The 25,896-nt window shown below is 46.6% G+C and overlaps 1 protein-coding gene across 1 annotated transcript in view; it reads left to right on the forward strand.

Moving 5' to 3' along the window:
- SLX9 (SLX9 ribosome biogenesis factor) overlaps nt 1-25,896 on the forward strand; it is a 39,197-nt gene that overhangs the window by 1,063 nt on the left and 12,238 nt on the right. The window contains exon 2 of the mRNA XM_066189507.1: nt 370-478. Coding sequence (XP_066045604.1) covers nt 370-478 — 109 coding nt within the window. The remainder of the gene's footprint in view (nt 1-369; nt 479-25,896) is intronic.

Here is a 25,896-nt window from a genome sequence, read left to right on the forward strand (position 1 = left end):
TAGGCTTTAATCCCCTTATCTTCTCATTTGTTGCTTGTCTGTATTGTTCTGTACCTGTAATAAATTTATCTTTTCCTAAGGATGTTGTTAGCAGCTCTCCTGGGAGTGAATACACTTGAGTGAGGCAAGGCAGGAATCTTTTAGGAATAGAACAATCCAAAATGAGGCTTTGTGAAGCTCCCTTCTGTGTGGAAGAGCTGGGGGGGAACAGAACAGGAGGGTGCCTTATGCGCCTTTGCCTGCTCAAGAGAGACTCCTGCTCACTACCACTGTTCCTGGATGGTGCTGGGTTTGATTTTTAAAATTTTTTTTAATAAGTGTTGCCTGGTGGTGTATGTACTGATACCTGCTTTGTTTCTTTTGCGTAAGGACTGGGACATCTCATCTTCTGGTGTATTTTCTGGGCTGAAAATTGACCCTGATACCCTGGTAAAGAAGCTTGACTTGGACGCCAGAAGCATCATTTCCTCCAGAACAGGTTTGTTGTATTTTCAATGAGTGCTGCATTAGGTTGTGAGCAAAGACACTGGGGACTGTATTTACAGTGGCTTTTACTGGCTATCCTAGGAAGCTCAGGGAGCTACAATGCAAATGTTGCTTCCTGTGAGGGCTTCTAGAAGAGGTTTGTTTTTGTTTGGGCTTCTGCATGGATGTGCTTAGTAATCCCTAGGTGGGGGACTGGCTTCAGGCTATCTTTGGGATATCCTCATGCAGCCTAAGGCTGCCAGGGTAGGGAGCACAGCAGAGCCCAGGCTATGACCTGCTCTCTGGGCTTGCTCTGTGGCTGCTTTTGCCTCACCAGCAGCTGCCACTGGTAACCCAGCACTTGGCCAGCAGGTTCTCATTGTGTACAGCAGTGCTTCACTCACAGCAGCCTGGCTGCAGCAAGTCTTCTCCTGTCCTTTGCTCTTGTGGGGTCCCTGGCTCGAGGATTCCTGGGCAGGAGAGTCTTAACTCGTAGGGAGTATAGAAGGTAAGAGGGAGGACATGATAGAGCCCTTTGATTTCCACAGCAAGGAAATGCTCTCTTTGGCTGCTCACTGTGAGACAAAGCTTTGTATCTGAAAGCAGTTTTCACTTCTAAATATCTGCAATCAAAAAAATTTCTCTGAAACTTGAATCCCAAACCCCCACAAACTGTACGCAAATGTTCAAAAAAATCCCAGAAGGAACAAACTACCAGACAGAGCCTGGTAGCACAGTAAGCCACCCTGATGCAGAAGGTTCATGTGGCTCCCAAATACCTTCTTTGCAAAGTAAAATAATTTCTTTTCTTCATGTAGATGAATACTACAGTGACTTTGTTTTCCTGTCCAGGCCTATAAACAAATCAATCACACCAGGGCGAGTGGTTGCCTGAGCGGCGGTGAGCTGCCCATTTGGGCAAAGAGTGAGGAAGTGGAGAGGTTGTGTGAGGACACATTTGCCTGCTCTCTGCACAGAAACCTTGGCAAAGCATACTGTTTTTGAAACACTGGGCTCATTGTTGGTGACTCTCCTGGGAAGAGGACATGCATGCATCTCTGTGCGTGTGCACGCTGCCATCTCTTTAATTAAATCAGACAGCGTGTTGCTGGGGGCTGGCAGCCTGCAGTCCCAGCCTTTCATGGCAGGCTGCAGCTGTACATGTCTGGGCTATAAATAGAGCCGTGCTGCTGGTGCCCGTGCAGTGCTGATGATGCAGATGTGCAGTGCCTGGCTGCCTCTCTCCGCGGTGTGTGCTGGCCTCCTGCAGACAGCCCGTGCTGACCCCGCTGCTCTGCGCGCTTTCCAGATGATTGGCTAAAAATAACTGTTCGTTTAGGGGCTCAAAACTGCTACTCAACGAGGCAAAAAGCCTTCTGATTATTTTTTTTACATCTTCCCAAGCTGTTGAGCTGTTGTGCCCTTTCTTGTTGTCGTGCTCTGGAGCCGTGTAGAGGCTTTTTCATTATGGAAATCAGTTTGGGGGGGGTTTTTTTGTGTTAATTCAGTGAACTGTAACTAGGCTGTGCATACAATGGCAGACACTGCAGAGTTAGAAAAGAGATTCTGGGCAGACATGCTTTGTCTCCTGACATCTCTGGTCAGCTCAGAGCCTGTTCTGCAGGAAGTTCAACTTGACTCTAACCCTCCCTCCACCTCTTCCTCCCTTTCTCCCTCAGCTTAGTGCACAGGGCAGGAGGGTAGGATTCTCCTACACATTGCTATTTTAAGATTTAATAACAAGACAAAAGCATGCTTCCCTCCCACTTGCTTTTCAAGCTCTAAGAAGGTCAAGTTGGCAGACTGTAGGTGGGCTCACTATCTCCTGTGCTTTTCACAGCTAGTGAAGATTTTTTTTTTTTCTGCCAAGGCTGCTGTGTGGCAGTTGGGAAAACAAGTATTTGTCCTCTGTGTGTGTATATACCTCACATTATCCGAGATGTATTCCCATTGTCCAAGGTTGCTGCTATCTCTGTGTTTTGTGTTTAGATCTGGCCTTGTGCTGTGGCTCTTCCAAATAAAACCTAGTCTGAGGAAGGTCTTGGAATTGAGTTAGATTGTAGAAGATGTCAACTTGGAGCTCGAAATTAGTCAAAAAAAGCCAGTTGGATGTTGGGAAGTAGGAGGAAAAAAAACCCGCAGGGAGCATTGTTCTGCTCTGTAAATAAACCCATGGTGTAGGCAGCTCTCTGATGCTGTGTGTACCATCACAGGGGCTAACTAACCAACAGCAGAGCATGGTTACTTCCATGGGATAAGAGCCTTCACCTGGAGCAGCTGTTTTGATGTGTCAGAGCCAAAGGGCTGCAGTCCTGTAGGAAACCAATCCACTGCCCTGCTGGGGCTTGAGGGCTGTTGCCTGTGGTTGCCAACAAGAGAAGACACCTCTCTACAGTTTTTTTCCTCAATTTGTAAGTGAGTAGCTTTTGCTGCTCTTTTGGCTGTGGTGGTTTTGAGGGAACAGGGAGAAACATGATGTGTAAATTGGAAAGTCCAGGGTCTCTAGCAGGGTTGTCCCACTTAACACGAGTTCTTGTGTGTGCTGGGGCTGAAAGGAGTGAGGCCCCTGTTTGTGGGAGGATAAACTGGTGGTGTTGGTTCTTGTTAGCTCAAGGCCTTGTTTTTCTGGGGATTGCTGAGGATTGTTGGTGCATCTGGTTGAGGCAGGGTGCCCTGTGGAAGTATCTGCTACTCATGGTGGTGGTCTGTTGCCTCCTTTAGATACAAGGCTGATTCAGCGTGCTTGTGATTAGTGTGAGGTACCAGCACAGTCTGTTCTAGCATCAGTAATCCTTGTGGCATGAGAAGGAGAGGGTGGAACTGCAGTGAAAAATGTCACCAAAATGGAATTCATTGTAGGTGAGTCTTGCATTATGTGATATAAAAAGCCAGTGGTCTGAAAAGGAAAGTATTTTAATATGGTAGCTCTAAGCTGTGTCGTGCCGTGAAGCAGACCTGCTGCGACAGCTTTCCCCTGCTCTGCTTTTTGTCTTTAATCATTAGCTCAGCCTAACGCAGATTCCAGATGATTTCCACACGTTTGTAGGTGACAAAAGCCGGTGCCATCCCTGAGAATGCTGGAGTTCAGTCCATGAGTTACTCTGTGCTCAGTGATTGCTTCCTGTCAGTGTAGTTTACTGAGCCACTGACGTAATGTAAACCAAAGGCTTTGCCGTAATCTAATCCACGCAGGGACCTCTGTGACTCCAGTGAGTGGATAGATCTCGTTTGGGCGAGCCTCTGTAGCGTGGGAATTAAGTGTTTCCTACCAAATCAGAAGTAATGGCCTGTCATACTGGGGTTGCTGCTGTTCATTTTTTGTTGTTTTCTTTAGCTTTCCTTCCATCAGTGTTTGCTCCTTGAACCGAGGGCCTATTCAAGCTTGGCTCTGGCCAAGCGGTTGCCTATGAATGTCTCTTTTTTTGGAGTGGGTGGTGAACCAGTTGTGCAATGATAGGAACAACTGGGTTGGTAGCTTCCTGCTTGATTTTTCAGCTACTCCGGAAGGGAACGATGATGGGCTGTGTTGTTCAGGAAACAAAACTGCAAGAGCATCAAGTTCATGATTGTTTGTAAAACCTGACGCACAATCATCTTGATTTCTGAGGTTGGACTGGACATAAAGAAAGACTTCTCATTTTACAATGAGGGTGGTGAGGCCCTGGCACAGGTTGCCCAGAGAAGCTGTGGCTGCCCCATCCCTGGAAGTGTTCAAGGCCAGGTTGGATGGGGCTTGGACCAGCCTGGTGTAATGACAGATAAAAGGGGTTTAAGTGGATGCTCTCTGCAGGTTTCTTCCAACCCAGGCCACTCTGTGGGTCTTAGATTCTATACCAGGGTGTGAAGCATAGAAGAGGGAAATGGCTGAGCATTTGATAAAGAAGGAATTCCCTTCTCCTGATGAAATGTGGACATAAGAGATAATAAAATCAGACTAAGCAGGAATTCACTGACAGCAGTGAATTTCTGGCGTCTGCAGACTGTGTACAAGCTTGCTTTCCTCTTTTCTGAGGTTCTTTGTGAGTTCCTTTTGTTACCAAGCCTCTGTTTCCAAGTCACTGACAGATCCCTTCTGGTTTGCACCTCAGCTTCTGCTCTGGAGTTCCAGATCTGCTGGGTCTGTCACCTTATCTGCTTCTGCACCCATTTGTCCAATTCTGTTCTCCCTTTGTAGCCTCCAAGAGAAGCAGAAAAGCTGTGGTCGGTTGGCATTGTGGTCCTGCATTAGCTTCATGCAATATGATTTGCTGTCCAGTTTTGGTTTTTTTTTTTAATGGATGTTGTACCAGAACATTAGAGAGTGCCTCTAAGACCTCTCCTCTGACAGCACTGCTGTTCCTGTGGTGTCTAGACTCGTGGTTACCCCTGCAGTGAGCCCACACCAGTGTGGAAAAATTGCAGCCATGACCAGGCCCCCATTACTCTTCAGGAGCTCTTGACAGGATGCCAATCTTTGTGTGCTATAGTTTATTCCTGTCGGCTGGACTTCTGCATGTTTATTGGCTTTAAGTATTAAGGTTCCTCCTCTTTTGTCCTCATCACTCATCATCTTTCTTCTGTTTTGATTTTATGTTTGGGTTTTTTTCTACTCTTCTGGCGTACTGGGATGTTTAACAGTTGAAGGATTAAAAAATTAAAATTAACCCTGTTTGTTTTAAAGAATGCATCTGTTCTGAATATTGGTTCTAAACCCCTGCTGCTTTTTCTTAATGCATGCTCAGGGAATTTTGAAATCTGCTTGTGTTGGTCATCCACATCTCTGGTGTGGAAAGCTGCTGGATCCTCACAATTCTGCTGCTGTTGCTTTTCTTCAGCTTTTCATTCTGTGCTGGCAGTTGTCAGGCCTGTCTTGTGTTTGTTTTGTGCAGCACGCCTTCCTCAAGCTGTTCCCCAGGGTGGCACAGCTCAGATGGGAAGGGGTGTAAACGGGCTGAGGATGGCAGGGAGCGGCTGCAGCACCTCCAACATGTTGGTGAAATTTCCCCGGGAAGTGCCTGTGTGCTGTGCTAGACCCAAGTGATGAGGTGTTTCTCCTCCATCTGTCTTTGTTATTAGCTGCCCAAGCTGTGTGAGTTTGGGGAGTTGGTGGAATGCTCTCCCTGAGGGTGTCAGTGATGCCCTTGGTGGTGTAGCACTGAACCCGTTTTAATGCCTTTGAAAATGTCTGCTGGGTGTGTGGGCACTGCCCTGGAAGGAGCAGCTGTTTGAGTGGTGGTTGAGCTGGGAATTCTTGCTTTAGCTCCCCCCTCCCTCTGGTGCCTTGGGAAGGCTGACCTGAAACCGAGATTGGACAGAGCTAGAGAATAAAGTAGATATTTATTGAAAGGCCTTTAGGCTACACCTTGGGCGGGACAAGAGCCTGGACAAGGCTACTCCCAAGGTGGACCCAAAATGGTCGCAAAATGGACCACCCGTTACGAGGTCTCACACTTTTATAAGTTTTGGTCCATTTGCTTATTGGGGTTTAATTGTCCAATTACAGCTTTGGGTTATGAAGTCCCATCCTTACTTGCTCTCTTCAGTCTGCCGTTGTTTGTGCTTTTGGGCCTGAAAACTTGTACCTGTTGTCCTTGGTCCTCAGCAGGAAAAGGATTTGTTTTGTCTCCCTACTCTGTGAAGAGAGCTGAGTGACACTTAATATGAGGCGCAGAACTAGACCCCTAGTTAGCACAAAATCTGAAAAACATGAAATTTAAAACTTAAGGCATCACCTCCACCCCATACCTGCTGCAATGTGTCTGTGTTCTTTGTGTCACCTGTGCAGGTCCAGGATGTGTCCGAGGACTGAATGTGCAGATCTCAGCTGAAAGGGGAAACCTCCCTGCACAAGCTGATGTTGCTTCTCACGCTGTGTGTGAAAGTGTTTGAAACCTCCTGTAACAAACTTGGCAAGAAAGGAGAAGTTCCCAGGGAAGGGCAGATGCTGTGTAGGGATTAAACTCTTTACCTCTCCCCCAGGCCCAAGGTTGGCCACCCTGGTAAGCTTGATAAAGTGACAGATGGCAGTTTACCTTATCTGGGTAAATTGCTTTAGGTAGCAAATTGCTGTGCATTCCTTCTTCCTTGCTGTTCAGGTGAAATTTATTTGGTTTTTTCACTGAATCGTTAGCACCTGCTTTTATTTTAACAATGCCAGGTCACCTTTTAAGGGCAGATTTGGTGTCTGAGGGTTTTGTAACAGACTGTTAGAAAGCTGTACCTTGTTTGAGAGGAGCTGAGAGCGCGGTTTGTTGTCTGGGAAGCCTCTGCAGTGAGGTCTGACAACCTCAGTCTACAGGACACCCCAAACAGATTCTGTGGTTCCCAACAGGTGACCTCAAAGCTAGAGGGTTTTTCTGTTCCTTTCTTACTTCAGGAGTCAGATTCACCAAGTTCTGTAGTGGTGAACAGCTGTGGGGTTTGGTTGAAATGGAGAGCAGAGACCTGCTGTGGTCTCTGGGGGCTGTGGAGTGGGGATCCTACCGAAAGCTGAAGACGTTGGTGCCTTAAATAGTATATTTTAAAAAAAAGTTAAAAATCCATGCTGCTTAGTGTTGCTTTAACAATTTGTCTGTGCAGTGTGGTGCTGGCTGTGAGAATAGCTGTGGGAAGCTCCACTTTAATTAAAGTAAATGCAATTAATTGAGAAGCAGTAAATGAGCGTCTGAAGCTTGCACTGTTTTCAGTGCTTTTACTTCCCTTCTGCAAATAGAGCATTTCCATGTTGTGAGTGCCTTCTGCCAGATCACAGGAATCAGTTGTGTTAATATTTATGGAACTAATTAACTTTTTTGTTTTCTTTCCCTCCCTCTAGCTGTGGCTAAGTCTCTGTTCTTAAAATTAACATTAAAAAGCCAAAAGACTCCAATTAGCTCGTGGTCATGGATACTGAGCACTACACAAACACAAACATTTTCCAGGGAGCCCAAACCATCCAAAACGTTTTGCAGCCTGCTCCAGGGGAGGAGGCTGTCAGTGGGAAGAACTTGAAATGAGTCCTAGGAGTTTGAAGGATGTGTCAGATCGCTCTTGTTTCTTATTATGGTTGGTTCCTTGGCTGTGCCTGCTGTGTAATGCTCACCAGTAGCACTAGTGGAAGGTACATGCCTGCCCTGGAGCAGCCTTTCCATGCTGCTGGATGGATGGAGAGGAGGATATGGCTCAGTGAGGGATTAGAGACTTCTTTGGGGAAGCTCCTGTGGTGCTGCTCTGTGCTTTTGCAAAGCCTTCTTCCAGGCTTTGTAAAAACTGGGTGCTCAAACATGAGCTTTTTAGGTCAAACACGTCAGTGCCTTGTGCCACTGAGGGGCTTGCTGAATTTCAGGCCAGGGTGAGCCCTTGCCTTCCTGGCCAGGAGTGGTGGGGTGCATGTCATGGCAGGTCTTGCTCTGTGTGATCACGGTTCCTGGAGCTTTAAAAAGACACTGATCTAGCCTGGTATTCTCTGGTGAAATGGATTTAAAATGGTTGGACATCCTTACACAAAAATAGATCAGCGCTGCCTGGGAGAGTACTGAAGCTGCGGTGTTACAAAAGAGGGTTATGAACTGAAGTCCTTCTCTTTGCTGTACTAATGTTGAAGCTTTAACATGATTAAGTTATAAAATCATAAACTCTACAAGGAGGGAGGTGGAATGGCTCTGCACTGGTGCCAGAGGGGGCCTCCCAGCACAAATTCCAGTAATGCAAACCTCTTGTGGGGTGTGAGAGGGATGGCTCAACACTGCAGAGATTGAGAAACCAAATCTGAATAGGGATGAGGAAGCACTTGTGAAAAGGGCAGATTGATAGCTCTGGAAGTCAGAGCCGTTTCCTTGTCAGCGGCAGTGGTGTGGTGTTGTGTCAAGCTGTCAAATGTCTCTCTGAAATAGGTGTCCTGGGAGTATAATAGGCACTCTGTTTAGAAAATCAGTGGAGGCTGCTGACGGGTGGATGGCATGAGAGGCTTTCCTCTTCTGGGTTGCCCCTTCCGACTTGCTTGATACGTTTCTGGCGTGGAGGGATAAGTGAGCCCTCTCCTTCTGCTCACCCCTCTGGGAAATGCCTATGTGATGAAGATTATTTTGCTTGGGTGGTAGGTTTTTTTGGGTTGGTTTTTTTTCTTCCCCCCCCACAAACTTCTATGCTATATAAATCACATTTCTGATTTACTGAGAGATAAATCTGTGCCCTGTTAATGTGAGTCTTACTGAGTTACAGGCTGTGTTACAGGGAAATAGATCTCAAAAGTTCATGTCTGTCATTCAGACCTAGTGGGATCTATAGTGTTATTCTATTTTATTCAAGTTATCCTTTATTCTGGTCTTTGTGAGCGATTTATGGACCAAGGTTTTCTTTATGCTTGAGTGAAAATGTGTCAGCTGCAGATCTGTACATCCCCTTCAGCATTTCAGAGTGGCACTACTGATGCTTATATGTGGCATAACTGGTAATAACATCTAATTTGGGCTTAGCTTTTTAGTCAAGTCGCTTGTAGAAAGAGGTTTTTGTTGTTTTTTTTTTTTTTTTCTAAATGTAGTTTTAAACACAGTGAGTCTCAATGTGCATTGTCTGAGCTAAATGTGGAAAACACAGCTCTGCAAGGATTAAATGCAGCGGGTACTGGAATATTCTGGGTTGTTTGAAATGATAATTCAGACAGATTTAGATTGAGCTAGCAGTTTTGCAAATGTTCCATAAGGCAAACCACAGAAAATTCTGGAGAAAATCCTGCTGCAGTAGAATAGGCTGTCCAAGCAGTTCCTCAGATGAGAAGGGACTGTGAGCTGGAAGGTGCATAGTGATAGTGATAACAAACTCCAGTGAAATGTGGTGGTTTAGAGAGTCCCAGGCAGGAAATTTGAGGGGAAATGGGACATACAAACTTGTTTCCTGACCCACTTGTGCTGTGTTCTTGATTGCTTGGAGAACACAGAGCAAATCAATAGATCTAGTTAAAAGAATTTTGGCTTCTGTGAATGTTGTGGATGTTTGTGCCTGGTGTGGCTGTGCACGTACATGCTCTAGGCTGATTTCTGTTGTGTTTCCTAGCTCCATGGCTTTTTAACTTTGTTTTTCCTTATGTCTATTTTCCCCTCCAAGGTTATTTGTAAATTCAGGTCACTGAGTGTTCTTATGTAACGGGAATGGGCTTCTTTAGCATGGAGAGGACATTTCCAGCTGCCACGGGTACAGGCTGTGTCTCTACACGCGGCAGTTATTTCACAATGTGGTTTGAGTTGAAATAACCTGGTGTGCCTGTCAACAGGGAGACGTGGGAAGGCTTTTCCAGACTGCAGGAATTCTGTGGTCAGAAATCACAATTTTAAATTGCTTTGTTCAGTGACACTTCTGTGTTTTGCTCAGCAGAGCCTCTGGCTATTGCTTTTGATTCATGCCAGTAATTTGTGACTGCAGGGCTGGGCTTGGGTAGGGCTGGGCTTTGGAGTGCTCTTCTGCAGCTGCAGGTGTGCTTGTTGTTTTAGTCTCTCTACCTGAGTGGGTTTTTATTTATGGAAATAGCATACAGATGTCTAGATACTGCTGATGTGGGGTTATTAGAGCTTCTTCATGTATTTTCTTTCTCCAAAATAGAGGCCATTGGCCTGTTTACCTGTATTGGGTGTAAGTGGCGGGGTTTTGGTAGCAGGACAGAAGCCAGAGCTGTCACATTCTGGGCACAGCCAGGTCCAAAGAGCTGAAGTGCACCCAGTGCAGCCACAGCTGAGCCTGTCAGGCACAGTGGTGCCGTCTCTGGGAAAACACAGAATTAAGAAGAGAAGTGAGAGAGCCCTATGAAGAGCAGGGACAGAAAAGGAGGAAAGGAGATGCTCCAGTCACCAGGACCCCAGTGGGTAAGTGTGAGGAGGCAGGAGCAGCAGAGAGTGACTGTAAATGCCGTTCCCTAGCCCCGTGCTCGAGGGAGCCAGGAATGAAGAAGTCAGAATGAAGGAGTGGAGCTGAGAAGGGGGTGGATGGGGGGAAGGTGTTTCAGTGTTTGCTTTTCATCATCTGATTCTATTTTAATTGGCAGTACATTACATTAATTTTCCCTGAGTCAAGTCTGTTTTGCCTGTGATGGTAATTGCTGAGTGATCTCCCTGTTGTTTGCCTCAGCCCACAAACTTTTCATCTGATTTTTCTGCCCTGTTCTTTTGAGGAGGGAGGGAGCAGCTGGGTGGGCATCTGGCAGCTGGCCAAGGTTGGCCCACAGGATCACACAGCTCAGGAAAAACTGAGATGAAACTCAGCACCAGGTGGAACTTTCTCCGTGGTGGTTTCTCTGCCTTCCTTACTGCATTTTTCAGCTGAGTGTCCTCTGAGCGTTGTGCAGATGCAGAGACACCCTTGCATGAGAACTGAGTTCTGTGCTTTTAATTGAGGCTCACAGGTGTTGCAGCGAGTCATTCCTCCACGTGTCTGTGTTAGCTGTATACCTGGAACAACATTGTGGCCCTTGCGTCCTCAAGGTCAGAATTAGGCACCTCTCCCCTCTGTTCAGGCAAGGAAAGGGGACAGAACAGGACACAGCCATATGCTCCAATCTGAATTCAGGGAAGTACAGAACAGATCTTGGGCCCATCTAGGTGTTTCTTCTGCCTGCCTTTGCTGTGTGGGAGGTGCTGCTGCTCCAGCTGTGTCTGCATTGCTGACAGCTTTGTAGCACAAGAGGACGTACCTGTGGCAGAGCAGAACAGATCTCTTTTGAGAGTGTTCTTTTTCAGATGTTGGATGTGCTCATTAGAGGGCAGCAGAATAACTCTTCCTTTTTCTAGGTCAGGTCTATATTTTTGAATATTTTTTATCTCTGCAGGGCATAGAACAAAATTTTCCAGTTCCTCCTTCAGTTTTTCCTGGTGCATTAAGTGTACGAAACAACAATGCTCATAAGAAAACCTTAGCCCGTATAAAGAAATATGGAGTATTTATAGTAAAACTTGCCTCTTTGAAGCTTGGGGGGATTGCAGGCTCATATGAGAGAGAGCTTCTCTAAGATTAAACCATAAATGGTCAGCACAACATGTGGAAAAACAGCCAAAAGAATATTTCACAGCTAACTTGTTTTTTACTCAGCCTAATTCTTATTTGACCTATATGTCCATATGCATCTATGGATTTGTTTGCTGCACTCCAGCTGCTGCTGCCACCTTTTTCTGCTTGAAGAAAATGTTAAAGAACCAGTCTTGCTTCATTCAAAAGTAATCTTTAAATGAGATCTGATAGTACACCCCCCACCATCCTCTGGAATGTAAATGCTATAAATAATTATGGCACTGTCTTTCAAGGCTAAGTAAGGCTGGGATTTGGAGTCCAGCATCACAATACTTAAAATGCATTATTTATTTATTATATAACATTCAAAGAAAGCAGCTGTAGCACTGACTTTGTAGCCAGTGTGCTTCAGACTTCTGGAAGAGCTGGGTACACATCCTGGCTAGGAGTGAACATCTCCCATGAACATCTTACTGGTGATGTTTTGCATGTGGAGGAGGTAAGCTGGTTCAAGACAGCTGGAATAGCAGGAAATTTTTTGGTGTTTTTTTAGGTTTAGCGGCATCAGCCATTGAGTTTAGAAGGTCCTCAGCAGAAGCAAAGCTTCATGAACTAATCTTGGCTCCTTGGCCTGACATGGTGGAGCAGGTGGGAGGATTGGGAGAAGGAGGCATGACACCTTTCTCTCTTACCCACAATGTGTTGTGTGTTTTGACATCCTGCAGGCTTCTTTGTCTCCCTATCCTCTACCCGAAGGTGCATGTGTCCACCCGAAGGGACAGGTCCCTCAGGAGCTTGTGAGTGCCTTGTGTTCCTCACATGCATAGGGGGAACCATGCAGCATGTACTTGACTGCTGCTTTCTGCCCTGAATTATTTTTAGGGTGGCAATATCCAAACCCACAAACTGCCGAAATGGAAAAGCCTTCTTGAGACTGTCAAATGTTGTTCCTGGCACAGTGGCTTGGATCAGTCCTGCCTCCTGGAGGAGTCCAGATTGTGCTTTGCACTCCTGGTTTGGGATCCACCATGTAGCTGGCATTGCTTCACGTCATGCTGCGACACCTCAGCAAAGTCAGGGCTAATGGGGAGCTCCTCATTAGGGAAGGGAAGCTGAACAAAGCCATAAAAATGTGAACAATGGCTCATAGCTCTTGGCAGCTCTTGGGCCATTAGGTAAAATTAATATCCTGTCAGCGGGGTAAAAAGATTAAACTCAGTCTTACACCAAGTGAGAAACATGATGGGTCTGTAGGCGTGTGGATTTAAATCCATTGGACTGTGATCCATATTAGGAAATTAGCAGGCACAGTGCTCATGCCACAGCCTTCTTCATGCAGAGAAACACTCTTCCTGCCAGCATCTTCTGTGCAATGTGGGAAGATCTGCTGGCTTCCCTTATATAATGAAAGTCTCTCCTGGGAGCTATCATGGTATTTGGTTGGGGATGCAGGTGTTCTCAGTGGGTGTTTTTTTTGGGTGTGGTGAGCCTAAGTGTTGCAGATACTGCTCGGTAAGGAGTGTGTAGCTTTTTTGTTCACGGAGCACTTTGTTCATAGGAAGGATGCCAGTCCTTGCTGCCCTGTCAGCGTGGGGATACTGAATGGGAGGTGAGGGAATGGACGGGCAGTCTCAAGGTTTGCTGCTCCAGTCCCAGAACTGAGAAGATCAAGGCAATGCCAAATGTCTGGCAGCTCCAAAAGCTGACGAGGAGTGTCAGAGAAGCACCTACTCGTGGTAGTTTGTTCCTTTGCCATCCCCTGTTACTTCTTTTAACATCATTGGTGTTCTTGCCACAGCTCTGTGCTGGCAGCTGCTGATCTCATCTCTGCCTGGGGTGGATGGGGCTGGACCCGTTTATGCTGGTGCAGACAGTGTAAATGAGACTTTATTGTCTGCCTGTGCTGCTGGCAGGGGAGAGCATCCAGTACAAAGTGGCAGAGACCTGTCATTTTTTTCAAATTCGGCTTGCTTTGAAATAGATTCTACCAGGAAAATGTCGTTCCAGGATGGGTAACTGATGGTAACCTGCAAGGTTGAAATAAAGTTAAGGTGAAGAGGTGATGGGCTGTAGAAAAAAAAAAAACCCAACGAAACAACAAAACGGCTTCTACCTCTTAGAGAGGGGCCCAGATCTCAATTTTCCTTTTTTAAAAGATTTAAAAGTGAGCCAAATGAGTATATTGGAGCAGAGAGGCTTGCTCCAGGAACCTTTTTTGAAAAGCAAGTGTTATGTGAGAATCGTGGTGGGCCAGACAAAGAACTCCGTGACAGGGGGCAAGCCTGGCTTTGTCAGGAGATGGAGGTTGCTGAAGGAGGCCTGCAGTGAGGTGATGGTCACAGGGCTCTGTTGAGAGCCTTGGCACTGGGATGGCGCCCTGTGTCCAGAGGAGGAGTGGGGTGTGGGTGTAGGTCTGTCCAGGGGGGAAGAGGCTCTGTGAGTGTCTGTGTTGTGTAAGATGGCAGAGCTGGTGATCCTGTTGGTGCCTCAGGGCTTTTGGGAGCTCTGACTTGTCAGCTGAAGCGGAAGAGCAGTTGAGACAGCACAACGGCAGCAGCCACCAGAAGTGGCAGTGTCAGCTGGAAGAGATGGTAAAACAGGGTTTGGACCAGTTCCACTTTTACAGGGCAGTCTGTGCTCCCAGGAAGAGGGAAGGAGACTTGGCGTGCTTGGGCACCACCTGGAATGAGTGTTTTCATGGGCTGGGCTTGTTAAGCTGTTTAATCAACATCACCACCATGAAAAAAAAACCCCATCAAAACTGATAGTTCACTGTGTCATGTTTGAATGCTAGAACTAGTAAGACTCTTTCAAGGGTGAAAATTGAAAAGTGCCATTATGATGACACAGAGGCTTCATGCAGAAACAGAATCACCTTGATCTGTCCTTTAGGGGCTTCTGCTTGGCAGCTTCAGTCTTGTGGTGAAATAGTTACTTTTCTGTGGCACTCAGTTGTACAGTGCTGTGGTAAAAAAGTCATAAGCCCTTTGAGCAGGGAGGGCTGGAGGGGGTGCCTGGGTTCAGCAGATGCTGAGCTGCAGTAGATGCTGAGATGTGGGCTTGAGTTCTGCCTCCACCCCAATCACAGACCAGAGGAGCAAGGATTTTATGCTTTGTGCTTCTCCAGGCTGTTATTTTCTCGTCTCTATTCTTCAAATACTTCCCAATTTTGAAATCTGCTGTATGTGCCCCTAAAAAGGGGAAGAATGGGAAGTGTTCTGCATTGCTGATCCTGAGTGTCAGTTGTTGCCCAACTGAGCTGGGGGCTGGAGATCAAACATATGCCTGTCACAAGCTGTTTGGAAAGCTTTCCTGGGTATTCTCACCCTCCTTACTTTATGTTAGTGTTTTAGTCCTCTGCCTGTGCAGCAGTTTATAAAGCCACTTAGGATGCAAGTGGTGTTTGAACTGACTGATCAGAGTGTGACTGGATTGAGCTAATAATTCTTAAATCATGTAAATAACAAAAGTCTGCTGGTATTACACAGGCTGAGTTGTGGTGCTCTTTTCTATGTCTAAATCTAAAATTACTTTGTATATATTGCCTAAACAGACTGTGGGGTAGAAGAAATGAACATGATTACATTTATTATGTGACTTTTCAGTAGCAGAAGATGTGGCTGGACTCAGTGTTTCCTCAGAGCTCCCAAACTGCAGGTGTGTGGGTTTCCTGGAGTGTAGGAGCTCTGGCAGCTGCAGATGGTGGGATTAACTCCTTGACGTATGGTTGTGCAATAGATAGGGCAGCACAGGGAGGGGGACCACACGACGATAATCTGCCACACAGACTCCACAATCAAGGGCAAGCTCTGACATGTGATTACTTTTTTCATTTCACTGTCAATGCGTGGAGTGTTGTGAGTGGGGAAACTAACTCACGCCACAGGGAGCTTGAGACCAGACATGTTAAAAAATCCAAGGAGGAGTGCCAGGAGAGGAGAATTAATCAGCAGTTAAAATAACGCAGTGGAAATTTTGCCATGGTCCTAAAGCTCTGAGTAAGGTTCAGAGTAATTACTTCATAAGAAGAATTGATTGGAGCAGTCAGGAATTGTCTCTAGAAACTCTCCTTCTGCTTTTCTTTCTGCTGGTGTGTAGGCATTGCCCAGGTCCTTTTGACTGTGAATGTAATGCCAGGTTCACTGAGCTTCCTTAGCACAGGGGCAAGAAAAACATATGTGCCTCACCTCAAAGGAGATACAGGAGCTCAGAGCAGTCAGTGCTGTCCTTCCCGAGCTGCCACATTTACCTGCAGATCAGGTTTTTGGCATTGATGCCAAAAATGTGGAATATGAGCAATGACTCAATTGATCAGAGAGCTCTTTTGCTTGGAAAAGATGACTGTGAGAAAAGAGGAGCTGGTGAAGTTTAATCAAATTGCCTTGCCCTGGAGACTAAACTTGTTCCCAGTGTTTTCCAGTAAGATAAGCAGGGGAAAAACAAACCAGAAGATGCAGGGTTCATGGTGGGTGAAAATCCTTCAGTAAAATGGCAGTTAAGTTGCAGGACCCCTTGCTCACAGTTGTTCTGAATTTCTGGTACCCACATGAATTCAAAGCAGATCCTCCAAAATAAAAATCCATTGGAGGTACTACATGCAGACACCCTCTACTTGGGCATTACAGAAAGCTGTGGTCAGGCCCGGTATGTTCTTAGCTCAGTGGTGCTATTTGCTGGTGGTGAAGCTGGACACCAGGGCTCCAGTTCAGGTCCTCAAAGTGCCTTCTGTTAATGCTCTGTGAGATGCTGGTGTAGCCTCTGCCTGTGGCTGGCCGGGCAAGGTGAAAGGGTGCCCATGGATGTTCCAGTGGGTGTTCCCTCCAGCCCAATCTCAGCTTTTTTTGTCTCCTGAAGGTTCAACTAGAGATGGGGCAGAGGGGCTGCCAATGGTACAGCTAAGCGATGCCATAGTGGAATTTTTTGTTCCTGCCCTGTCCCGGTCCCAGGTACATTCCTGCAGTCACTCTGCCCCTTGGCTATTTTAGCATAAAGTTGTCACTGCAGTATTTCTGTTGCAATTCAAAAACTGGAGTGAAAGTGTTAATCTGACCTTGTACATGCTTTTAATACAATTCTGTGGCAGATCTGCTGGAACTGAGAACAGCTGATTAAAATACTTTTGGGGTACAAGTTAAGCTTTGGGCTTTTTTGTCTATTTCTGCCTGTAGCGTTTTTGTAACTGCCAGAAAATTGGTATATCTTCCCATACTGTTTTGCAGTCATTAGTCTGTACTTACTTTCTTCTTTCCTGTGCTTCCTGCTGTCCTTCAGATCCATCGTGGAATTAATTGGTGGGGAAAAAGGAGCAGGGAGAGAAACTTGTGCACTGCGCATGGCAGGAATTTGCTGTCACAGGTTAAGTACAGAATTGTAACATGCCTTTCTGTAAGATACCGGGCATCTGCTCCGTGTTTCTTGCTTCAAAATAGGATATGCAGGGTTTGTGTGGAGAATAAGGTCTATGGCCAAGACTGGAAATGTTGGCTGCTTACCACTAGGGAGGAGGGATTACAGTTCAACAAGCAAACAGGGCAAGAATACGGTAAGCAGTAGAAATGCTGACTCTGCTGCCCTCAGGAAAGGGTAACTTGAGCCCAAGTGGTTGGGAAGCCACTGCTTGGAGGCCAGGAAAGAGCTACTGTTTGGAAGACAGGGGCAGGGATCTGTTAGAAAGGTCAGGGACTGATTGGATTAACTAGGGCAGCACTGAAAGCTCCTCAAAAAGAAAATAAGGTGGGGCAAGGCTTTTTTAAACTTCTCATTGTTCTTGCCCAGGATCAGACACTGGGAATTCCATAGAACCGGAGCTTTCTCTCTGCCCCTTTGTCCCAGCAAAGGATGTGTGTGTGCCCCTAGCCTGGGCCTTCCTGGAGCCTGGTCTCTGCACTCTGCAGAGTCTTGGATTGTGTGGCCTTCTCCCAAGCCTTCCTTCCCACCTCATGCCCATTCATAAAGCAAACCAGAGCACTGAGTCCTCTCCTGTATTCTCTTCTAATTCTGTTTCCTTCTTTTTGTGTAGCACTGTGTATGTGTAATGGTTTTATGTGTATCCTAGGCTCTGCCATGTGCCTGGGGCCAGTTAGGAAGCTGCTGTTTGCAAACACAGAACATGGAACTTGCAGGACCGTGGCAGTCAGGACACAGAGATGTGTGTCTCCAAATGTTATGCTTATCTGCTGTATTTTTTTAATCTTTCCTGAGGTCCCTGTGGGGGAATATCTAGTGTCCAGACATCTCTACCTGATTTTTTTCATGTCAGCAGCTCTCCAGGAGCCAGTTCAGCCACTTTCTTACTTGTTACGTGTGTCTGAAAGCTGCTGCATCCTTGGTGGGCTTGCACAGCCTCTTACCATCAGCTTCCTGATGGTCTTGAGCTGATAGATTTTTGTTGTGTAGTCTTGGTGGGCTAATCTTTTACCAAGATTTCCCTTCTGGGTTTTGAGGCAGAGGTACTGAGATCCCAGGACCCCTAAAGAGTGAGTAGGAAAGTAAGAGAGGGCTGTAGGCATGGTGGAAAGCTCATTCCTGCGACAGTTGTGGGACTGTAGGAGGAGAGGGGAGACACTTGTGTCACGACAGGCTAAACTATACAGCTGTAACTCAATCTGTGGGAAAGAGGAGAAGGAAAATATGCTGTAGCACTGTTCATTGTAACTCTTTAACAGACAGAATTCACTCCAAAAGCTTTTTATTCATAATGTGCATCTGGGTTTCTCTGTAGGAGACCTCTGCCAGCTGCTCCCCTCCTTTACCTTCTGTCTAACAACAGGGGCTCTTCTGGAGTCCTGTGGCTGGGAAATCAAAAAAATCAAAGTAGTGGTGTCATGCCAAGTCCTGCCTCTGGTCATCTCCCTTCTCCCGTGCCACATGCTGTCTTTGATCCCAGTGGAGCTGTGGCCTCTGCATTTTGACTGGCTGTTCTTCTAATTAGGTCCTTGGGAAGAGGCAGAACCCACTAAGAAATCTGTAGCTAGAAGTACTAAAGGAGAAGGTGAAATAGGGGAGGAAGGAAGATTTTTCAGGCTCTTGATGGGCTGGTGTTAAAAGCAGGTCAAAACCTGCTGCTTGATGTTGACACCTGAATTGTTTCTGAAGCTGCTTCTGTTTTTTTGCTTCCAGACTGCAATCAGAGTGAGAATTGGTGCTGGGATGTTTGACCAGGGAATTTGTTTCTTCCTTCTGATGGTCAGACATGTATTTCTCTATGGTTCCTGTGTGTGGGAGAACTGTGTTTGCAGGGTGAGGCTTGGGGTGTGTCAACCAATGATTTTCATGTTTCTCTTGTTTCTTGTGGCTTGGTTGGTGCTGTCACTGCTGAATCTCTTACTGTGACAAGATCATCCCCACCAGCCCACGAGCCTTGGCACAGGAGCTGGTGTGCTGTGTCAGAACAAAAGAAGTATCCAAACTGGATGCTCCCATCTTTTGGCAGCAGCCAGCAGGGAAAACCTTGGCAGTATAGCAGCACTTTCCTCAAAATGCTTAGCTGGATACTTAAAGCATCCAGCACTTAATAAGTGTTGCAAAAAAACAAACTAGTGAACTGCACAAGTGGAAAGCTGTAGGTACCACCACTGCTAAATCCACTGAGTGCCCCTGTTCCTCCAGCTGTGAGAGCTTCTGCAGGCATTCCCTCTGTCCTTGCTTGTGAACCTGTCCTGGGGGCTTGGGAGTGCTTGTGTGCTCATTCATGTCGGGCTGGAATAGGGGCAACAGTTGGCCTAGAGATATGTTGCTACTGATGAATTTAAACTTCTGTCTGAAATAGATTATGGGTACTTTAGACCTCGGGGCTGAAGTCTGAAAGATGAGTCCAGCTGTCTCACAGAGCTCCCTGTGCTCCTGACCACACATCTCCCTTGGTTTGGCTCAGCTCCTTAAAGAAGCAGGAAGCTGAGCTGGATACAGGGGAGTTAGTTGGGTTTGTGTGCAGGACCTGGGGGAGGCAGGGTGCAAGAACCAACAACAAATGCTTGGATAAGTTAAGCCAAGGCTAAGCTCTCATTCAGCAGCACCCTGAGCTGCTGTGGAATCTGCTCGCCGTTGTCTCTGTGCCAAGTTTCCAAATGTCAGGTATTGATCCTGCCCCTGGTATTGATACTGCTTCACATTCCGTGTCGATCTTTCCAGGGGAAACAGCCCTGGCTCTGTGTCATTAACACAGAAGTCGATCACAGTACTTTTTTTTTTTTTTTTTTTTTTTGTTTCTTTAGTTCCATTAAAACCAAGCAATCCAATATTCCGTTCAGTATTCCCTGGAGCAAGTCAGCACTTTGCAGGCCTCTTGCCTGCTCCCCAAAGCACCCCCAAGCATCCTGCCAGCATCACTGCAGAATTTAGGAGTGTGTCTGCAATCCCTTTAGCAGTAGGTGGGGTGTTGGCATACAGAGACCTTGGAGTAGTGTAGATGTTGCCTGTACGGGCATGTGGTGGAAGAGGCTGCCAGTTGGCCAGGAAAGCAGATTTACTGAACAGAGAATTCATTAAATGAACTCAGGGCTCCTTCCCTGATGTGTGGCCCAGCCAAGGGTGAGGGCTGCCTACCTTAGGTGTGGCTGAACACACACTCGGGTTTTTTGACTGTTGCCTGACATGTTTTTTTTTTTCGGAATATGTGTTTGGTGAAATCCCAGCTTGATTGTAGATGCTAAAGCACTATTTCTGATTAATGGAACTTTTTCTGAGGAGGTGGAGGGGAAGCAGAGGTGTGACGTTCCAGCTCCCTTGTCCTTGAGCTAGGCAGCTCTCTGAACAGTGGTGGCAGGGTGGTCCTTCCTGTTGCTGGAGTATCCTCTCTGCTGGAAAGGCAGCCTGAGATAGCTGCTTGCCAGTGTTAGAAGGGTGCATTCAGACCCATCCAGCAAATCCCTTTCCTCAGGTCTGGATTGCAGTAAACCCTTTAGATACTAATTTAGCAAATCTCCCAAGAAGAAACAGGGAAGCTGTTAGCTGGGAAGAATACTTTTGTGGATCTTCAAAGGTTTTTCTAGGATTTCTCGTGGTTTTGCACATGTGCTTTCATTGTGTCCTTGTATTTCTGGACACTTGTGGAGAAGGGAGGGCTTCAGGAATAAATTTTAGACAGTCTTTTCCTATTTTGGGCAAGTCCTGCTCCATGTTGCTATTGGAATAGTTGTTGCCATGGGAGATGGAAGGGTGCAGAGATCAGGCTTGGATGTTACTTTTGGGTCAGCTGTCATGTTTGACAAGTCACAGGTTCAGATTTTTCTGGAAAGCACTGATTGGCATAAGCACAATTGCTTCTCAAATGGAAGTTGCTGGATTGAAGTACTTGATGGCCTTTTAGCAAACTAGACACTGAGGAAGTAATGGTAGGGGGGAATTATCTCCTTCTGCTGTGCCCCGGAATGCTTATTCCTTCTCAGCTGATGGAAGGAGAGGATCTGTCCAATCTGTGCCTTACGTGCCCTGTGAAGAAGAGAGGGCTTAGTGAGTAGGTGCTTCAGGTCACCAGGCTAGGAACAGAAATGATCCTCCTGCCAGCTCTTCTCCCTGTCTGCCCAGATGGGCTTTCTGTGGGATTTGGTTTTGCTGTGGCAGCCTCACACCTTTCTATTGGAAGACAAACCTCACTGAATGTTTAATGGTGTCCTGTGGGTGTCCAGCTTCCTTTAATATCCTTGTTTCTGCCCCTTCTCACTTCTCCCCTTTTTCACTTTGCAAGAGCTTCATCCTTATGCTCCTGTCATTTAAAACTGTGATTTCAGCCAGTTTTGACAGTCTCCTCTTGACCTTCATGGCTCAATTCTTCCTCCTTCACTGTGGAGACATTTGTGGTGTGATCTTTTCTCTCCTCTCTGTGCTGCTGAAGCTCCTGTATGTAACTCCCACTTATTGCTGATCTTGTGATGGTTTTGGTTTTACCCTCAAGTTACATATCTGCAGAGTCTACTCAATGCAGTTTCTGGCTGGCGTTGTTGCCTGGAAATGTAATTAAGTATTGATCACTGGGCATTCAGCAGTCAAATGAGTTAATATATTAATTATGTGTAAGAGTATGTCTTTCCAGTGGTGTTTGTGACCTACTGGCTGACACAGCGTGTGCATGTGTTGCGGGGAAGGTTGTAGGTGGATCTTGGAGTGGCGTTTGCTTTCTCTTTTGCCTTCTTTAATGGTCATGAGTCCCTTGACCAGTGGTGGTCTGGGCAGTGCTGTTTTGCTGTTGCTGTTGTTTCTTGCCTGTTCCTGCTCCTTGTTCTCTGCTGATCATAAGTTTTTAGAAGCCTTACCCCACCTCAGTATTTGCTTCTTTGGAAGCCAGGCTGGAGTAATCCCAGTTAACATCTTGCTTCTGGGGCTTCCTGGGAAATGGCAGTACCTCCCTTACTCAGACTATCTGAGAGTGCAAAACAATCCACCTTGTCCTCCTTGTTCCCTGGTGATCTTCACTGCTCTGACTCCCACCCCTTCCTTAGACCTACAGAGAGGATCCGTTGTGGATACGTGGCTTAATGTGGAAAAAAAAATGTTTCTCTGCTGCAAAGTCTTGCTACCAGTTCACATTGGATTCTGTCCATTAAAATTCTTTGAGAACTTCTGGCCAAAGGCAGCTTTTGATAGGAGCTGTGTGATTAACCTGAAACAGTCCCTGCCAGCTTCCCCTGTGCCAGAGCTGGTGCAAAACATCACACAGCCTGACCTCAGTGCATGTGGTGGGAGATTCTTCGCGTGTGCAGAGAAGGGTGGTGGAGCTGGGGAAGGGTCTGGAGCAAAAGCCTGCTGAGGAGCAGCTGAGGGAGCTGGCAGGGGCTCAGCCTGGAGAAAAGGAGGCTCAGGGGGGAATTTCTCAGTCTCTCCAACTCCCTGACATGAGGGTGCAGCCAGGTGGGGCTTGGGTTCTGCTCCCAGGGAACAAGGGACCAGAGGAAATGGCCTCATGTTGTACTAGGGGAGGTTTAGATTGGATTCTGGGGAAAAGATCTTCACTGGAAGGATAGTCAGGCTTTGGGAGGTGCTGCCCAGGGCAGTGGTAGAGTCACATCCCTGGAAGTGTTCAGGAGGTGTCTGTAGTGCTTAGGGACATGGCCTAATGGTGGAACCTGCACTGGTAGGTTAGTGGTGGGATTTGATGATCTTAGAGGTCTTTTCCTGGTATCCAACCTAAACTTCCCAGCTCAGCTCCCTGCCCTTTCCTCAAACCCTGTCATTGCTCGTGAGAGTGGAGAGAGCAGTGGCTGCCCCTCTCCTTGCCTTTGGGAGCATGTTGAAGACCACAGTGAAGTCTCCTCCCAGTCTTGCCAGGCTGAACAAAGTGACCTGAGCCACTCCTCAGAAGGCTTCCCCTCCAGACCCTTTCCCATGCTTGTGGTCCTTCTTTGGAAGCTCTCTATCAGCTTGCCGTCTTTTTTTGTATTGTGATGCCCAAAACTGCACACAGGACTCGAGATGAGGCCACAACAGTGCAAAGCAGAGTGGGACAATCCCTTCCTTTGATGAGCTGGCAATGCTGTTTTATTTTGTTTTATTAGTTTCTCTTCTTTCCCCAACACTTGCCATCAGGTAAAGCATGCACTGTCTTTGCTTAGCAGGATGGAAGGGCTGAGCCCTGGGATTCCTCCTGCCTCTCTTTTTCCATCTCCATCTGAGGAAAGGTCCAACTGTAGCTCTTGCTACTGGCTGCATCCCTGCCTTGTCAGATGATGGAGGGAGTGGTTCCTGCGGGCACTTGTTTCACCAAGTTGCACTGTGAACACGGTCTGGTTGCTTGTCCTTCCTCATTTCAGTTCAAGAACTTATTCCAGATGATACAATCTGTCTGAATCCCTCCACGTCCTGTTTTTCCCAGGAAGATGGCTTTGAATGCTCAACCTGGCTCAAAAGAAATGAGGAAAACTCGGTACTTCTACAAACAAACAAATGAATCCATGAAATGTTTTGTGTAGGCTTGGGGGGGGGGGGGACAGGGGGATGTGGGGCTCTGCAGGTAACAGATTCTGGTGTTTGCTGCAATCCCTGAGAAGCAGCAAACAACTCCACAACTCGTTCTAGGTGCTGTCTCATACCTCCTCCTGTGTGCAGCTGGTCTGCTGCCAGTGCTGCAGTGGCACCTGACAGTGTCATATTTGTCCGCCTGCCTTGGAAGTCTGTCCCTCTGTGCTTTTGTCTCTCTGTCCTGTGAGTGTCTTTAAATCTGTATTTTGTTTCCCTCTCTTCCCTGTTTTTGTCTGCTCTCTCACCTTTCCCCAGCACCCCATCAGGCCACTGCTTTGGCTTTGAGGGGAAATGCAGCATAAAACGCTGCCTGAGGCAGGCATGGTTGGAACGAGATGATCTTTAAGTGCCCTTCCAGCGCAAACCATTCTGTGACTCTGTGATAAAATGCAGTGTCTCCACTGAATCCATCCATTGGGAATGCAATAACAAGTACAGCTGAGCAGAGCTGCTTCCCCTAAGGTGCTGGAAGAGCATGTATGAAGGCATGGGGTAAAAGAAACATCGGGTGCCAAAAACAGGATGAGAGGGGTTATAGGAATCAGTGGCTGGAGATGGAAAACTTCCCTAGGGAATGCCAATTTAATTGTCTACTAGCTAATATGCAGTTAAAAGACAAGGAGATTAAGGCAGACTAATGTGTTCTTGCTTTTTGCATAAATTAGAAGCACCAGATAAAATCCAGTAGTGTAACTATTTCAGATCTTGATCTTTCACTGTGTAATACTGCAGAGACACTGAACTACTAATTTTTAAAGCTTCTCAAAGGACAGGGTAGCCAAAGGTAATCTTATTAGCAGGAAAGGAAAGGATATTTTTGGGAAAATCTCTTTCAAATGCAGGCCTGCAAGGCACTGTCAAAAAGCATAGCAATGTTTCAGTATTCTGCCTCCCTTAGTAAGCCCTAAGGAGAGAATTTGCCCATTGGTAAACATTAATTACTCCTGGTCTCAGAATAAATCTCATTCCAGAGATTCGTTGCTGTTGAAGCTTTTATAGAAATGGTGTTCTGTTCTTCTCACTGCCCTTTATTGAAACTGCAACACCCACACAAATAACCAAGATACATGGTGCATGGATCTCTGTTGCTAAAATATAAATCTTTATCCTGTGTGAAAGGACTCTTGCCAACTGTCCAAATTGTGCTGACGACTCACCGGAGTGTACTTTGGTGGTCCACTTTGGTCAGACAAAGCAGGTTGTTTAGGACTGTGTCTAGTCAGGTTTTGAGTATTTCCGTGGATGGAGACCTGGGGGCTCTATAACCTCCTGACAGTTTAAAAAAAATCATAAAAAGTTATCGCAAAAACAAGTGGCTCAGTGTGTGCTCCTTGTCTCTTGTCACTGGGCTCCATTGGGAATAGTCTGTCTCCCTCCTCTTCTTCCTTTTCATCACGTGTTAAGCACATCGATAGGATTTCCTTTGAGGCCTCTTTTCCAGCTATTTCAGCCTCTCCTCAAGTAATAGATAGTTCCAGTTCCTTAATCATCTTAATGGCCCTTACCTGGATTAACTCCCCCAACTTTCCCCTGAGAGTCTGATCTTGAGGAATATCTATCCTTCTATATAAAATATACGTATTCCTGTATCTTCCCCCATGTCTGAATTGCAGCAGAGGAAGCTGCTTTAACTGGATGGCAATGCTTAATCCCACTGTACAAGCTCACCAATTTGTTCTTCAGGAGAATCTTGAGCCATTCAGTGTTGTTTCCTCTGGGTGAGGGAGGGTCCAGGTTTCTCTGGTGCTGCCTGAAGCAGCATTTGGCCTCAGCTCCACTGTCTGCTCTTCTTGGAGATGTGACTCTTGGGCTTCTGTATGGGGTGGTGGAAGTGAAGAAAGCGTGGTTGATTCTCCTCTGAGGGAGCTGGGGCTGTGAGGTTGCCCTCAGAAGCCTCTGGTGGGGTTTGTCTTCTCACAGTGTTAAGGCAGGATGCTCAGGAATGTTAGGGTTGGAATGCTCGGGTTTCTTGGCTGAGTGTGGAAAACCTGAGGCTGCTGCAGACCTGCAGCTCCTTGGAGCAGCTTGGTTGCAAGAAGGCTTCACCATTCATCCAATCATAGAATCATGAAGGTTAGAAAAGCTCTCTGAGTCCCACCATTCCCCCTGCACTGCCAGGTGAACCCCTAAGCCATGTCCCCAAGTGCCACATCCACACACCTCTTGAATGCTTCCAGGGATGGTGCACTAATGCTGTAGCCTCTGCTGCTCTTGTGGTTGAGTGACCTTTTGTAAGGCTGGAAGCTGCAGCAGAACTTGGTGAGAGCTGCTGGGCCTTAAATTCACTGTGATCACAGATATTTAAATTGTTTATGGGGCTGCACAGAGAGCAATTACATGCCAGAGAGAGGAAGGAAAAAGTCAACTTTTTTGCCATGCTGTTCCTTGACAAATAAGAATGTTTGCTCCGTGTAATTTATGATTCTTTTGCAGAACTCTTTCATTGGAGGAAACGTACACACACTTGTTGCATGTACATGGAAAGGGGTATCAGGAGGGGTTTAAAATGTCTTTTCTTGTAAGCAGACT

This window comes from Chamaea fasciata, unplaced genomic scaffold (assembly GCF_029207755.1).
Source record: "Chamaea fasciata isolate MVZ Bird 193981 ecotype frontalis unplaced genomic scaffold, bChaFas1.0.hap1 SCAF_8, whole genome shotgun sequence".
Classification (NCBI taxonomy): domain Eukaryota; kingdom Metazoa; phylum Chordata; class Aves; order Passeriformes; family Sylviidae; genus Chamaea; species Chamaea fasciata.